Source organism: Mesoplodon densirostris, chromosome 1 (genome assembly GCF_025265405.1).
Source record: "Mesoplodon densirostris isolate mMesDen1 chromosome 1, mMesDen1 primary haplotype, whole genome shotgun sequence".
In the NCBI taxonomy this organism is placed as follows: Eukaryota; Metazoa; Chordata; class Mammalia; order Artiodactyla; family Ziphiidae; genus Mesoplodon; species Mesoplodon densirostris.
In genome coordinates this window covers 28,861,893-28,878,346 of record NC_082661.1, presented here as the reverse complement: position 1 = coordinate 28,878,346, position 16,454 = coordinate 28,861,893, and the positions used below count along the sequence as shown (strand labels likewise).

Here is a 16,454-nt window from a genome sequence, read left to right as displayed (position 1 = left end):
TAGTGGATAAATACTTAGGGAAACTCATCTACTGCTTATTTTCTTTCAGCTAAAATGAATACATTTTAGCAAAATTTGCCAGAAAGGTGGTTTGTTGCTCAACATATAATAACATCCCTCTATGCAGTTGACAACTCTAAACACATGAACAAATCAGAATAAAAATTATGGTAATATGGTCCTACTTCACTTTGTGTTCATTGTAGGATGCAGAAACCCTTAAAAATTAAAACAGTTTGGTTTTTGTTACTCTTGTTAACTTTCTCCTTCCTCTGTGTTTTTTCCCAGGCAACGCATTATTTTCGTAAATATCTTAAGAATTCTTAGTAAAAAATTAAGGTTTTGAAACACGATTCATTCCAGTTTTTGCTGTTACTTAGATTAACATCTAACTGTAATGTATAAAGAGTATAGTATAAGGTTAGAACTTGATCCTTTCTTCCTTTTGCCCAGCACACTCTTCATCTGCCTCTCCAGACCAGCAGAATCACCCATATTTGCCATTCTACCATCTACTCTTGTTATGAGTCTGTTCAGGTTTTACTTAGTTTTTATAATCTCCATTATTCATTCAGCAAACATCTATTGAGCATTATTTTGTACCTGGCACTGGAAATATCAAGGAATAGGATCAGATCCCCTCAAGTTCTTTTCTTCTCCCACATAGCAACAAGCTTTTCAGTCCTAGGAAATACTCTACCAATTCCTTAGATCCATACTCTAGTCTTATCATTTTAGTACTATACAGTATATAAACCTCAATACTGCTTTTATAAATTTACTCCTACAGGAAGTGCTGAATTTAATTTTTAAAATTTTTTATAATCATCTTAGCAAAGCATTATTGTCATTGTCAGAATTTGATTAAACCAGGTAGTGAAATTCAGCCTATAGTCTATAAATCTACTAATATTCTCCACTTAATCTGAATTATTGAAGTTTTAATATTTGCTAATGTGATCCCATATTAGTTATGCTTTTATTTTCAGGAAGCAGTCAATTATAGATTTCTTCAAACCAGCTTCAAAACAAGGTATGTATACTGTTAATGCATTTTTTGTGGGATCTTTTGGGGAGGAAGATGGAGTCAATTTTTAAATCTACTCTAAACTCTAATTAATTTGATTAAACATGGTGTTCAAAATAGAAAATGTAAAGAAGATGTAGTGTTGTTTACAAAGATAAACAAGTTCTAAACATCATGAAGAAACTTTTTGCTGTTAGGCTTTCTTAATTGAAAATATACCAGTTAATAATGTTCATAATGTATACCATTTCGATTCTGTATTAAAGTAACTTATTTCATAAGTGGAGCTATAGGGAGCTTACATGATGTAACAAAAGGGAGATTTGTGAAAGTAAGGCTATTAAATCATGTCTTAATTCCCCCCCAATAATATGTGTATCATTTAATTACCAATTTGAAAACTTTTGTGATAGCTTAATATTTTAAGTATAATAATTTATCATAAATATACAAATGTAATAGTTTGTGCTATTTTTAATAACATACAATGTGTATGTGTTTTAATTGGCTATTTAGATAGACATATGTTGGATTCTCCACAAAAATCGAACATCAAATATGGAGAAAGTGGATTGTCCATCAGTGGAACAGAGCAATTTGAAAGGAAACTATCCTCACCAAAAAGATCTAAACCCAAAAGGGTGCCATCAGAAAAGAGCCCCGTCTTAGAGGCATTCATGAAAGGTGTTAAAGAGCACCATAGAGATCATGGTGTACATGAGTCACGTCAGCCTTGTGTGTCACTGGCCACCAGATGTCCAAAGGCAGTTACAAAATATGTTCCTCCTTCATATCTCTTGTCAAAAGAGACGAAGAAAAAACATCAGTCTCCAGAGGGAAGGAAGTCACATTTCATTCATGAAAATAGCAGGGAGAAGAATGATGGAGATCGAGGCAAAATCAGTGCAGATTCTAAAAAGCAGGCTGCGGTGACAGAAGCCAACATCTTCAAGAACAGCTCCAGAAGTCTTAGCAGCAGGAGCAGCCTATCCAGGCACCACCCAGGAGAAAGCCCACTGGGAGCTAAGTTCCAGTTGTCTCTAGCTTCTTACTGCAAAGAAAGAGAACTAAAGAGGTTGAGAAGGGAGCAAATGGAGCAGAGAATCAACTCAGAAAATTCTTTCTCAGCAGCAAGCACTCTTTCCTTAAAATCCTCTAGTATAGGAAGAAGATGCAAACCAAGGCAGGAACAGAGTAAACAGAATGATGTCACAGCCGGAAATAGTAATCTTTCAAACCTGGTATGTGCAATAAATGCTGAATTAGCTTGGCTACTATTTTATCATATTTAGAATACTAAATCTAAAAATGTTTGATAATTGTCAAGAAACAGTTTGGTACCTTTTGTTAGGGAAATACTGATACACAGTTTGTATAGAGCTAGTTTCATTAAATTTCCTCCAACTGTCCGTCACGCTTAGTAAAGCATTGTTTTTTGCCCATAATTTTTTCAGACCAGGAACAAAGATCTTTCTTAATCAGGAAAGTAAGCATTTTTTTTTAGACAAATGCAGTTATTTTTAAGTTAGGCTGCACTAAAGGGAGATTCTTGAGGGAATGGAAAATCTAAAACAACAGGAAATAGTTTAGAACAGAGGTTCTCAAAATGTTCCTGGACTAGCAACATCAGCATCACCTAGGAACTTGTTAGAAATGCAGATTCTCAGGCCCCACTCCAAACCCAATGAACCAGAAACTGAAGTAGAGTCCAGTAATCTGCAATTAACAGGCCTACCAGATTATTCTGCTGCACTTTAAAGTTTGAAAATCACTGGCTTAGGTTATATGTCTTAAGTAGTTGAGTCTGGGTCTTAGAAAACTTAGAATATGATGAAAACTATCCAGATACATCTTAAGCTCATCAAACTTCTGTTTTGAGAATTAGCATAAAAGCTGTTCCTGTCCCCTGGAAAGTCAAGTTGTTAAGTACATCTGTTTCAGAAAGCTTCTCTACATACAGAGCAACTAAAGGAAGATGAGATATCAAGAAAGTGCTATGTTGATAAGGTACTATGAAATTTTAAAACCAGATGGACCAAATATAAACCAAACTATGACATTCTAAGAGTGAATGGAGTTGTATTTTATACTGCTGGAAAATTATATTTGTAAACTCATGGGTTTGTTTGCAAGGAATTTGGTGCCTTTACCAGTGAGATTTGCTAATGATCAACAGAAGTTAGTAACATTTGGTCCATTTTCATAACATTTCAGTGTTTGGTGGTGTATCAGTACCTAAACAGAAGTGTTGAAGAGTGAGTTGTAGCCATTTGATAGGCAAATATTAGGCTATTTCTTTATTAAAATAGTACAGTACAGTGCTCTAATATTAATCTTGAGCTATTAATAAAAATTTCTAAACTTACATTATGAAAACTGACATTTTTACATATGATACAAATGTACTTCATTTTTATGAAAAGACTTAAGAATTTAAAATATTTTATTATAGAAGTTTGGGTTTACCTCCAAATTTGGTGCTTGCTTTATTCAGTCTAGAAATCTGTGTTCAAATATTATGAAGAAAAGTTCACATTCTTGACTGTTCGCAACTCCTAATTAATTTCTTCTCATTTTGCTAATAGGAAAATGGACCTCTCTCAAGAAAAAGATCCTCTTCTGATTCATGGGAACCTGCCTCAGGTAGAATCAAAATTAAATTTCAGAATTTTAAATAAATTTGCATCTTAATGGCACTGTTTTTTACTTAAATTTGTTTAAATATGCAGTTTCCTTCCTAGAGGTAAATTGGCTGTCTCAGATTAGTTAAAAGTTTGGTAATGTTATATTCAGAAGGAATAGTTCTTGAATTCAGTATGTGTAAACAGTGGTTTGTCTTGACTCTTCTCTGCCTTCTTCAAGAGTTCCTAACAGTGTGCTTCTCATATTGGTACTCAGTGTTCTACTTTTGAATCCTTGGCTACATTAAGAAGCATAATCTTAAATTCTTGGAATTACGGACTGAGGTCTTGATATTATAGATGCTTTGTTTAAGTTTGAAACTGTTATCAAGGTCCAAAACTGTTTCTTAATATTTCAAATACAAAGGTCCCTTTTTAATATCAAATTCAAGGACACCTACATGATATTAATTTGTACTTTCAGTAACTGTTGATTGAGAAAATACATAATAACAAACAGCTACTGTTAATTCAGTAATTCTTAAAGTATTCTTTTTCAACTAGAAGATAGAACAGTGTAAAATTCAAACACCGCAGAAATGTATAACATAGAAAATAAAAGGCCCCCAGAAATGCCAACTGTTCAGAATAGTATGGTGTATCAAATTTCTTTTTCTGCTATAACTGCAGACTTTGAAAAATGGACATAAATTTCCAGTCAGTAAGATACATTGGACATAGTGATAATAGCCAACATTTATTGAGCACTTACTGTGTGCCATGCTTTTAATCATTTGATTCACATCCTTATAAGGTGGTTACTTTTAGAGATGAAAAAATAGGTACAGAGAGACAGTTCTAACTCATTCTTCTTCAGGTTTCATGTAAAACTCTGTTTTTTATACATTCTAGAGGTGTACTGCATTTTGACCAAGTGATCTTGAGTCTTAAAATCCATCTGCAGCCAAGGCTGAAATCATATTTTACTATTGTAGAAGGACCTTCTAGGATAAAAGAATAAATTTGAGGTTTTATGTGTTTTTTAATTTTTAAAAATTTTACAGTATTGTTGGTTTTAGTGATCAAATTTTAGTGGATTTTGACATTATCGTACAAGAACAATAATTTCTCAGCCTTGAGCCATGAGATTGCTCCTGTACTGTGTTACATATTTGTAACACTAAATAAATGATCACTTTGCACTGAGGTGAATGGAAAACAAAGTATCTTTAGGCTAGCTCTGCTAGTATAAGGGACCACTGGTGGTGGTGTTGCCACCAAGCTCTGTTCAGCATTTTTTTCTCTGATAATGACTAAGATAAAAATTCTCTTCAGTTCATGGGTTTGCAGATTTCATCAGTGGTGACTAAAGTAGTTTCCCATATACTGTTTCCCGCATTCTTGAACACTGCTTGAAAAGGATGCTTTCTACATATTTTCAGAGGCAGGTTTAAGGTAATTGCCTTCACTTGTTTTTGTTTTTGTTCTTGTTTTTTCTGCGGTACGCGGGCCTCTCACTGTTGTGGCCTCTCCGGTTGCGGAGCACAGGCTCCGGACGCGCAGGCTCAGCGGCCATGGCTCACGGGCCCAGCCGCTCCACGGCATGTGGGATCTTCCCGGACCGGGGCACGAACCCATGTCCCCTGCATCGGCAGGCGGACTCTCAACCACTGCGCCACCAGGGAAGCCCCCACTTGTATTTTTATTTCTAATATGTTTGCATGTTTTCATAATCCTCATTAATAATTATGGTGTTGTAATCTTAGTAAGCATACATTTATACTTCAGTTGAATATCAACAGAATATAAAGGGCATAAGGGGACTTTTCACTCTAGATAACATGAAGAATGTTTATCTTAATCTGATAGATAAATAATGAATAGATATTAATAATCCAAATATTATGTTATATTTATATTACTGCTAACTACACTTAACAGTTGTGGTGATATACATAATCACACATTCATTAATCACACACAAGTTCAGGGATTTCAAAAATGTTGGTAGGGTAGGCATTTAGCTCTTTGGTCTTCCAGAGCCCTGTCCTTTGGCTGAATTCTGAGGACCAACTTAATCCCTCCCTAGTTTATTCCATAATTTATTAATAACCAATCCCCTATTGAGCATTTGGAGTTTTCCTTTTTTTCTTTTTACAAATTCAGTCCCTATCTTATCTGAGCATTTTATATGTTAATAGATATTTAAAGTGTTGTAAAACAAACATTCAGCCTACAGGTTGTACAAGAAGTATGAAAAGAATCATGAAATGTTTATAGTTACATTACTGCCCTAGAGAGCTTGCAAAAGGAGACCTGTAGTACCAATTCACCCTCCTCTTAACACTAGATGTTAAAAGCTCTTAATAAGCTGATTTATTAATAAACTTATTTATTAATAAGCTTCCCTGGTGGCTCAGTGGTTAAAAATCCGCCTGCCAATGCAGGGGACACGGGTTCGAGCCCTGGTCTGGGAAGACCCCACATGCTGCAGAGCAACTAAGCCTGTGCGCCACAACTACTGAGCCTGCGCTCTAGAGCCCGCAAGCTACAACTACTGAGCCCGTGCGCCTAGAGGCTGTGCTCTGCAACAAGAGAAGCCCGCGCATGGCAGTGAAGACGAGCCCCTGCTCGCTGCAACTAGAGAAAAGCCCGCACGCAGCAACAAAGACCCAATGCAGCCAAAAGTAAAAAACAAAAACAAACAAACAAAAAAAACACCGTCCACTTTAAAAAAATAATAATAAGCTGATTTTTCCTAAACTTTGCCCACAGTTTTTCTTTCCTCCTAGGTAAGTCTTTACTTCTTAAACAAAGCAGGAATTTCCCCTCATTACTAGCTGTGTATAAATTGACTTCTCTAAGGAAATGGAGCAAAACTCAAATTGGCAGCTCTGTAGCTTTTTTGTAACCCCCAAACTTAAGATAATCAGTGTAAGTCTTCTCTTTTTCTTAGTTATCTGATTTCTCATCCTGCCCTATAAGGGACCTCTGTCCTTTTTTATAAGACATTTAACCCCAGAAAACTTAGTGGGCATGGAATGATTTCTCAGGTAATAAAAATATCTGTAGAAGAATGTAGATAGGAGCATTTGTTTATTAATTGATTTTTCATTCTTATAAATTGAGTTTTCCAGAGTATGTATTGATCAGGTTATGTAAATAATTGCTTAACTCTTGAGTTTTTTTGGTTTTTGTTTTTTAAACCAAGCTGTTAAGAATTTGGGGATATCTGTCCATGTGCAGAAAGAACTTGATTTAGAGAAATTTGATTTTGAGAATACTAGTTATATAAATAGTGAATTTTTAATGAATAATAAATTTTAAGAGTGAATTAATGAAACATCACATTTTTAAACACAGAAATTTAAAAAAACTGGTTAACTCAAATATATGTGCTTCTGGATGGTATATGTGCTTCTGGATGGAGCTCCTAACACAGAGACAGGTTGTATTAGTTTCCTAGGGCTGCCATAACAAAGTTCCTAAACCTAGGTGGCTTAAAACAACAGAAATTTATTGTCTCATGATTCTGGAAGCTAGAATTCCCAAACTAAGGTTATCAGCAGGACCATGCTCTCTCTTAAAAACTATAGGGGAGACTCCTTTTACTTGACCTTCCAGCTTCCGGCGTTTGTCTACAATCCTTAGCATTCCTTGACTTGTAGGTGCATCACTCCAGTCACGTGGCATCTTCTTCCTATGTGTCTTCATGTTATCTTCCTTCTGTATGTCTTTCTCCATGTCCAAATTTCCTCTTTTTATAAGGACACCAGTTGTGTTGGATTAGGACCCACTCTAATGACCTCATTTTAATTTGATTGCCCCTATGAAGACCCTATTTCTAATTCAGGTCACATTCTGAGGTTCTGGGAGTTAACACTTCAACATATCATTTTGGGAGCTACAGTTCAACCCATTAACACAGCTGAAGACTAGAGGGATACATGGGAAAGAATAAACAATTTAATAGTAGGGGAAAAGACTTAGGGGAATTTTTTTTAATTGAGAAATTAAAATTTTTCTGCCTTCAACTAGTTATTGTGTATGTTGTTTTAAGGTACTATAAATTTAGCTGTAAAAGTGTTACATTTCTAGAACCAGGTAGGCTTTAGTCTAAGAGAGAGTATATGCACTTTGAGGAAAAGTGCCTTTAGGATCCTTTCCTTGATACGGATATGCAGTTTTTTAGTATTTTGGGTTGTAACACCTCTAATTCTATTTAGGAGGTAAACTTTTAATAGCTTTTGAATGAAAATGAGCATTTGTCATTAGCGTTGGACTAAATTTCATGGACACTAGTATTTATCAATTAATAAATAAAATATTAACTCTGTTTCCTCATTCCATATGTAGCTAATAATCTCAGCCTAAACTTTTAGAATTTAAACATTTTGTCAGGGTATTCTAGACACTTACTGAATAAACTTTAATAAGATAGGAAAGTATGCTTTTCACTAATCTGGCAAAAATTAAATTTTAGCAGGCTCTAAGCAGAATAAATTCCCTGACAAAAGAAAAAGGAACTCTGTGGACTCAGATCTGAAAAGCACAAGAGAATCTATAATGCCAAAAGCAAAAGAGTCCTTCCTTGAGAAGCGTCCTGATGGACCACATCAGAGAGAAAAATTTATAAAACATATTGCACTGAAGACACCTGGTGGTGTATTGCGCTTGGAAGATATATCCAAGGAACCGAATGAAGAAGCTGATTGCTCCTCTGCAGGCTTGGCACCTTCAAATTCTGGGCACCATTCTTCCAGGAATAGTGACCAAATTCGTGTGGCAAGTACCAAAGAGACTAAGATACAGAAACCCCACTTATCTTTACCTCAGGAAAAGTCTGCAGTTAAAAAAGCTAGCAACCTTCAGAAAAATAAAACTGCTAGCTCTGTGGCATCACAGGAGACAAAACTTCTACCTTTACTTTCCCATGTTCCAAGTGCTGGTTCCTCTCGGGTTCCATTAAATGCTAAAAATTGCACTCTTCCAGTTCCTAAAAAAGATAAAGAGCGTTCCTCATCTAAAGAATGTTCTGGGCATTCTACAGAGTCCTCCAAACACAAGGAACACAAAGCAAAGACTAATAAGGCTGATTCTAACGTATCTACAGGGAAAATTTGTGGGGGATCTTTGCATTCAGAATATGGCACTGCTACAAAGTCTCCCCCGGCTGCTTTGGAAGTTGTGCCATGTATTCCGAGCCCAACAGCACCTTCAGATAAAGCCCCTTCAGATAAAGAGAGTTCAGGAAATTCCAATGCAGGTAGCAATGCACTGAAAAGAAAACTAAGGGGTGATTTTGATAGTGATGAAGAAAGTTTAGGTTATAACCTAGACAGTGATGAGGAAGAGGAAACATTAAAATCACTGGAAGAAATAATGGCTTTGAACTTCAATCAGACTCCTGCAACTACAGGAAAGCCTCCTGCTCTTTCTAAGGGGCTTAGATCTCAGTCATCAGACTATACGGTAAGTAGTTTTATGACATTTATCTTTACTTGAAGAGAGAAAGATGGATTGACTAGTGAAAGAGGGATAGATTGTTAGAACTTACTTTAAAATTCACTGTTTGTTACAACTTATAATTAGACTGAAAGTGGTATAGTTCTTTTTTGGTTAATGGATTTCCCGTATCTTCAGCTTTATAACTGTAAATCAGTGGTCTCCAAACTTTTTTTGATCACACACACATTTATTAGTAAAAATTTTGAGCATGTACCCCAATTTATATGTATACCTATAGATTATATACATGTACTACTATACTGCTATGTACTTTCTGAAGCATATGAAGAAAACAGAATTTGAAAGGAAGAAGAAAAAAGTGTTTTCCTATATAAGTTATATAGAAGTTACAATAGAGTAAGTTCTACTGGAGTTTCTATAGAAGTTCCATATAAATAGAAGTTCTATTATTTTCTTCCTGCACCCCAATGGATCACCTTGCACACCCCCTGCTTTGGAGACCACTGCTGTAAATGAAGGTAGAGTGTAGAAATGTTGTTAATTGTGGTGTGCAATTTTATTTATAAAGTGCTTCATTCTATCTTGGGAATAAGCTGAATTAAATTCTCATGTGTGTAAAATTTGGTGGGGAAGGTGTTAATGTTTCATGGTAACACCTAAAAATTAGTAGTTTAATTCCACTAAAATAGAATTTAAAAATAAAGACAGGGTAGCTGTGGAGCCCTTGGGTGTTGACAGTCAGTTCCTAAGGCTAGCAGGGTTTTTATAAGTAGTGCCTTTCCTAATAGATGGTAAAATCAAATTGCCTGCAGTACAAAATTCTAGATTTAAAGCATGATGGTGAAAATTATCTTTTTAAGAAAGATATCCTCCTGGCCCAGGTTATTGAAATAGAAAATATTTTTTAGTCTTCTGAATAATTTAAAACATCCCAATTCTTCTACTAAGGTATGTTATAAAGTATTCTCAAATTTTCTTCTTGTTTTAGGAACATGTTCATAGTGGAACTTATACAAATACTTTAGAGCGTCTAGTGAAGGAGATGGAAGACACACAAAGGTAGGTTAGCATCGTGACTATCTTGCTAAATTTAACATACTGTTTGTATGGCTGGCTTTTAATTTACCTTAAAAAAACATGAGAAATTAGCATGTATTTTGTGCTAGTGCTATTATAACAGTTTTGCTGTCAACTATGTTAGAAATAAGGTGTTCTTATTTACAGGCTGAATCAGAAGATCCTGGTTTTTATGGCGTACTGCATTAATTAATAGTACGAATTCCTTTCTGCTTACCGCAGCTGGTATCTGGTAGCTGAAGTTCTTGATCAAAAGCATAGGTAGAAATTTTTTTTTTTTTTTTTATTGTGACAAAAATATATAACATAAAATTTACCATTTCAGTCATTTTAAAATGTATAGTTCACTGGCATTACCATACATTTCACATTGTTGTGCAACCATCATCACCATCCATCTCCAGAACGTTTATTTTCCATCTTCCCTAACTGAAATTTTATACCCGTTAAACAATAACTCCCTATTCTCCCCTTCCCTCTAGCCCCTGGCAACTACCACTCTTTCTGTTACTATGAAATTGACTATTCTAGGTACCTCATATAAATGGGATCATACAGTATTTGTCCTTTTATGACTGGCTTATTTCACTTAGCATACTGTCTTCAAGGTTCATCCATGTTGTAGCATGTGTCAGAATTTTCTCTTTGAATTTTTGAATTTTATTTATTTTTTTATACAGCAGGTTCTTAAGAGTTATCTATTTTATACATATTGGTGTATATATATCAATCCCAATCCCCCAGTTCATCCCACCACCACCACTCCCCCCGCCATTTTACCCCCTTGGTGTCCATATGTTTGTTCTCTACATCTGTGTCTCTATGCTCTGCAAACGGTTCATCTGTACCATTTTTCTAGGTTCCACGTATATGCGTTAATATACAATAATTGTTTTTCTCTTTCTGACTTCACTCTGTATGACAGTCTCTAGATCCATCCACATCTCTACAAATGACCCAATTTCGTTCCTTTTTAAGGCTAAATAATATTCCACTGTATGTATATACCTCATTTTATTTATCCATTTATCTATTGATGGACGCATTTGGGTTGCCTCTGTTTTTTGACTACTGTAAATTTTGCTGCTATGAACATGGGTGTACAAATTGTCTCTTCAGATACCCACTTTAAGTTCTTTTGTGTATATACCCAGAAGTGGAATTGCTGGATCATATGGTAATTCTATACATAATTTTTTGAGGAATTGCTGTACTGTTTTCCATAGTGGCTGTACCATTTTATATTCCTACCAGTAGTGCACATGGGTCCAGTTTCTCTACCTCCTCACAAACACTTGGTTTTTCTGGTTTTTTAATGATAGCCATCCTAACAGGTATGAAGTGGCATCTTCATACTTGTTACACATTTGTATGCCATCCTAGTCCAAGTTTTGAAACGAGTATAACCAGAAGTGGTATTTCTACATCAAATTACTCTTTTGAGGAAGAAGTTTAGAATTATTACTGATAACCCCCCCACACACACACACACAGATACAGAAATCAAAAATTTTGGGAATTATAATAACCCCAATGATATTTACGTAACTAGTTGCGAACTGCTTTTGTTTATGAAAGGGGAAAAATAATATTCCTTATTAGTTAAAAGACTATCCTTGAAACTAATGCAGAGAAATTCACTGAAACCTCAGTTGGCTTGAAGTTGGTATATATGTGTCTTTAAGTAGCTAAGCATAGGAATTGCAGACAGTTAGTAAGTGAGGAGTATTCCCCTTTCTGAATTTAACTGGAGAAATTTGTCTCTACTATAAAATTCTTTTTTTTTAATTTTTTATTTTTAGCTGCACTGTGCAGCATGTGGGATCTTAGTTCCCCAACCAGGGATGGAACCCGTGCCCCCTGCAAGGGAAGCATGGATTCCTAACCACTGGACTGCCAGGGAATTCCTGTCAACTGTAAAATTCTTTAAAAGTTTCATGAATTCATGTGATTTGTGATGTCAGATCTGAAGTTGCTTATTTAAAATTGAACATTGCACAGACCAAAGGCAGAGGTTCTAGTTTGATCTGATGATTAACTCTTTCCTGTAGTGATAGAGCAGTGCCTTTACTGGTCATTTACTGTTGTATTATACTCATCTACTGTGGGGCTGGAGCTGGGAACAAGGACCTTGGTTAAAGTAACTTAATCTTGGCAAGCAATATAAGCAAGGACTCCAGAGCTAAACTCTCTGGCTTTGAATCCCAGCTCCTTACATTGTGAGCTTGAGCAAGTTAGCTTTTCTAATGCCTGTTTCCTCATGTATGAAATGGGTAATAATCTACCTCATGGAATTGTTGTGAGGGTTAAAAGAGTTAATACATGAAGTCCTTGGTACAGTGTCATAGTAACTGCTTAGTAAGTGTTGGGTGTTGGTGATAATCACAGTGACAATGGTGATGACTACTGTTTCTAGAAAGCCTAGTTAACATTATCAGGTTGTTGGTCTACTGGAAGTCCAATGAGCATTAAAGATTAGAGGGATAATCAAATCAGTGGTGTTTATTCTTTGTGGTTTTTCCTCCTCCGATCTCTAAATGATTTGGACATCTTTCTTGAAGTCCTAGCCGTAAAGAAATATTCAAATCTTTTAATAAGAGTTTTCTTTGGTGCTGCTTTTAGACATACCCTAAAAATAAAAAAATCTTTAGTTTAAGCCATTTATTATAACATTCTTTCGATTCTCAGGCTAGATGAACTGCAGAAGCAACTACAGGAAGACATAAGGCAGGGCCGAGGCATTAAATCCCCAATCAGAATTGGCGATCAAGACAGTACAGATGATGAAGATGGCCTCTTAGAAGAGCACAGGTATGTGTAATATCTTTGTAAACGGTGGTGTATCATAACTAGACTTATGATGATCATTTTGCAATGTATAGAAGTACAAAATCAATATGATGTTGTGTAATAGGAACTAACAGTATTGTAGGTCAGTTATACTTCAAAAACAAACTCAAAAAGATCAGATTTGTGGTTACCAGAGGCAGAAGGTTTGGGGGAGAGAAGATTGAATGAAGGTGGTTAAAATGTACAAACTTCCAGTTATAAGATAAATAAGTACTAGGGATGTCATGTACAGCATGAGAAATATAATTAACACTGCTTTATGTTGTGTATGAAAGTTGTTGAGAGAGTAAATCCTAAGAGTTCTCCCCACAAGAAAAAATTTATTTTCCTATTTCTTTAATGTTGTATCAGTATGAGATGGTGGATGTTCACTAAACTTGTCATAATCATTTCATGATGTATGTAAGTCAAATCCTTATGCTGTATATTTTAAACAGTTCTGTATGTCAGTTATACCTCAATAAAACTGGATAAGTAAATAAATAAAATCAGAGGAAAAAAGAGCACAGGGACAGCATTTTTCATGATGTATGCTGTATTAAAAATACATTTTAAAATTTTGTTTTCCTAAAATAAATGGGCCATTGATGGTTATTTACTCTGTGAATAATCTATGATGGGTTTTTAATCCATCTGGGGTGGATTTGAAAGGCAGATTTTAAGGCCAAGTTACATTTTTGTCTTTTCACACAGACACATTTAGTGGCTTTGGACTATAACTATTCAATACTAGCAAAAAGTGGGAGAGCAGAACATGTGTTCTCATGTTCATCTTCTAATGTGGGATTAATAGTGGTCCTAAGAAAAGGGTTTTTTGCACCCAATCTTTAAATACAAAATTATATGCAGTATAACTGTTCAGTATTCAATAACTTCTTTTTTTCAGAGAATTTCTAAAGAAATTTTCAGTTACAATTGATGCTATTCCTGATCATCATCCAGGCGAAGAAATATTTAATTTCCTTAATTCTGGAAAAATTTTCAATCAGTATACCTTGGATTTAAGAGACTCTGGTTTTATCGGACAAAGTGCTGTAGAAAAGCTTATTCTTAAGTAAGTAGGAAAATAGACATTTAACTCTTTCTTGTATAAAAATTGAAAGATTTCTGACTGATGTAAGCTTCTGAAAGGTTAATTTCCATTCTGACCTATCCAGTTTCCTCATCCTCTTACTTATTACTGTTGCTCTTTGTGTTTTATTATTTAGTTATAGGAAGCAGTGTAAGGTAGTCGCTTGGCATATTACATGCCTTTATTAGTTAGGGTTAAGATCAGTATCTAATGACAGGGACTGTCAAAATAACAAGGCTTAGGGAGGCGCAAGAGGGAGGGGATATCAGGATATATGTATACATATAGCTGATTCATTTTGTTATACAGCAGAAGCTAACACAACATTGTAAAGTAATTATACTCCAATAAAGATGTTAAAAATAAATAAATAAATAAAATAACAAGGCTTAAACAAGAAGTATATTTCTTTCTGATGTGGAAGAAGTTCAGAGGTGGGAAGTCCAGGGCTGGTGTTTCACCATATAATCTTTCTTCCCCACCATCCTTAGCACCTGGTTGCTTCAGGTGCTACTGGAGCTCCAGCCTTTAAATTCCCAGAAACCCCACACAACATTTCTACTTATGGTTAGTTGGGTAGAACTTAGTCAACATGGCCACACCTAGCTACAAGGAAGGCTGAGAAGTGATTTTTATTTCAGGCAGCCAGTGTGCCCAGCTAAAAACCCCAGGGTTCAGTTACCAAGAGGAAAGACAAGAATAAATGTTGGGATTAACAGTCTCTACCACAATACTCAAACTGGTCTAATTTCTCTCAGTACGTGATAGCTCAGATCCAGAGAGATCACATTAATTGTGGTGCTGAGTTTTATGGAAGTACAAACCCAAGTTGGCAAAAGCAAACGATGCTCTGAGACTTGATAGGCTCTTCAACACTGCCAGCTACTGTAGATTTGACCACCAGATAAATCTGGAGCCAAGCCAACAGATTGGTTCAGCTTTAGGCCACTGATTGAATTTCTAATGAGTAACCCATCCACACTGGGGTAGAGTCCACCTCCACGGACTGCGATGGTTTGCTGCTCATTTCCCTGATTATGTCAGATGTGGTAGTGGTAGAAGTTTCTTGCCATGAAGATAACAGTCATATTGATTTCACTGTATTTTTTCAGATCAGGAAAAACAGATCAGATTTTTTTGACAACACAAGGCTTCCTTACCTCTGCTTATCACTATGTCCAGTGTCCTGTACCTGTGTTAAAGTGGCTGTTTCGGGTAAGAGAAATATTTGGGGGGTATAGTTGCCTCTTTCTATATTTCCCAGTCAAAAACAAACTTCTAAAATATAATCTTATTTGCACATTACTAGAGAAAAAATCTAGCATATCAAACCCAGGATTTTAGTGGGCTAGAATGAAGCAAGAAGAGTCAGAATAAAGAGATTATAGAAGAAATGCTAAGGCTTCCCTGGTGGCGCAGTGGTTGAGAGTCCGCCTGCCGATGCAGGGGACATGGGTCTGTGTCCTGGTCCGGGAAGATCCTGCGTGCCGCGGAGCGGCTGGGCCCGTGAGCTGTGGCCACTGAGTCTGCGCGTCCGGAGCCTGTGCTCTGCGACGGGAGAGGCCACGGCGGTGAGAGGCCCGCGTACCAGTTAAATTCAGAAAGGGGAATACTCCTCACTTACTAACTGTCTGCAAAAAAAAAAAAAAAGAAGAAGAAATGCTAATGCAGATAGTGTGCAGGATAGGCAATAATGCTAGCTGTGCCTAAGACGTTTCATCCCACTGGTAAATCACTGTTGGAGTTTGCTTTAGAAGAAGTCTTCTAATGCTTGCGTACCTGGTGGGATTTTTTTCTACCTTTTCCCCCCTGTTTTTGTGGAGGTGCCTACATACATTTTTAGGATTTGACTTGTATACTGATATTTCCCCATTCATAACTGGGTGCGGGGAGTGCAAATCCAACTGAGTATTTCTTTTCCCCATTCGTATTTAACTTTTAAATCCACTTAAATAATTAATTTTGTATTATCTACATGGTAACTATAAATTTCAGTGGTATCAGAGAACTGTAACTACTATATATGTGAAGTGAGAAGTGGGAAAAATATATGCAGTTTCTATTCGGGGCTTTAAGGTTACATTTCAGAGAATCTCATATTTGCAAGAACTAGATATTCCAATATAGTTTTTCATGCATTTTTCATATAGCTGCCATGTTTGAGTGCCAACTGTGCCAGGTTCTGGAGAGAACAGCAATTTAAAAAATCAGTGTTTCTGATTTCATGAAACCCACATTCTAGTATAGAGGAGATAGACAATAAACAGGTGTGTGTACGTTTATAGATATGTCAGATGGTAAATGGGAGAAGGGCATTCTAGGCAGAGAGAATAACAGG

General features: G+C 35.9%; 1 protein-coding gene across 2 annotated transcripts in view; it reads left to right on the top strand.

Annotated features, from left to right (window-relative positions):
- SLF2 (SMC5-SMC6 complex localization factor 2) overlaps nt 1–16,454 on the top strand; it is a 43,832-nt gene that overhangs the window by 1,824 nt on the left and 25,554 nt on the right. For both annotated transcript variants that reach the window (XM_060107734.1, XM_060107793.1), the window contains exons 2-9: nt 990–1,033; nt 1,544–2,268; nt 3,613–3,670; nt 8,132–9,120; nt 10,106–10,176; nt 12,883–13,005; nt 13,931–14,098; nt 15,229–15,331. In XM_060107734.1, the coding sequence (XP_059963717.1) occupies nt 990–1,033; nt 1,544–2,268; nt 3,613–3,670; nt 8,132–9,120; nt 10,106–10,176; nt 12,883–13,005; nt 13,931–14,098; nt 15,229–15,331 (2,281 nt within the window). The remainder of the gene's footprint in view (nt 1–989; nt 1,034–1,543; nt 2,269–3,612; nt 3,671–8,131; nt 9,121–10,105; nt 10,177–12,882; nt 13,006–13,930; nt 14,099–15,228; nt 15,332–16,454) is intronic.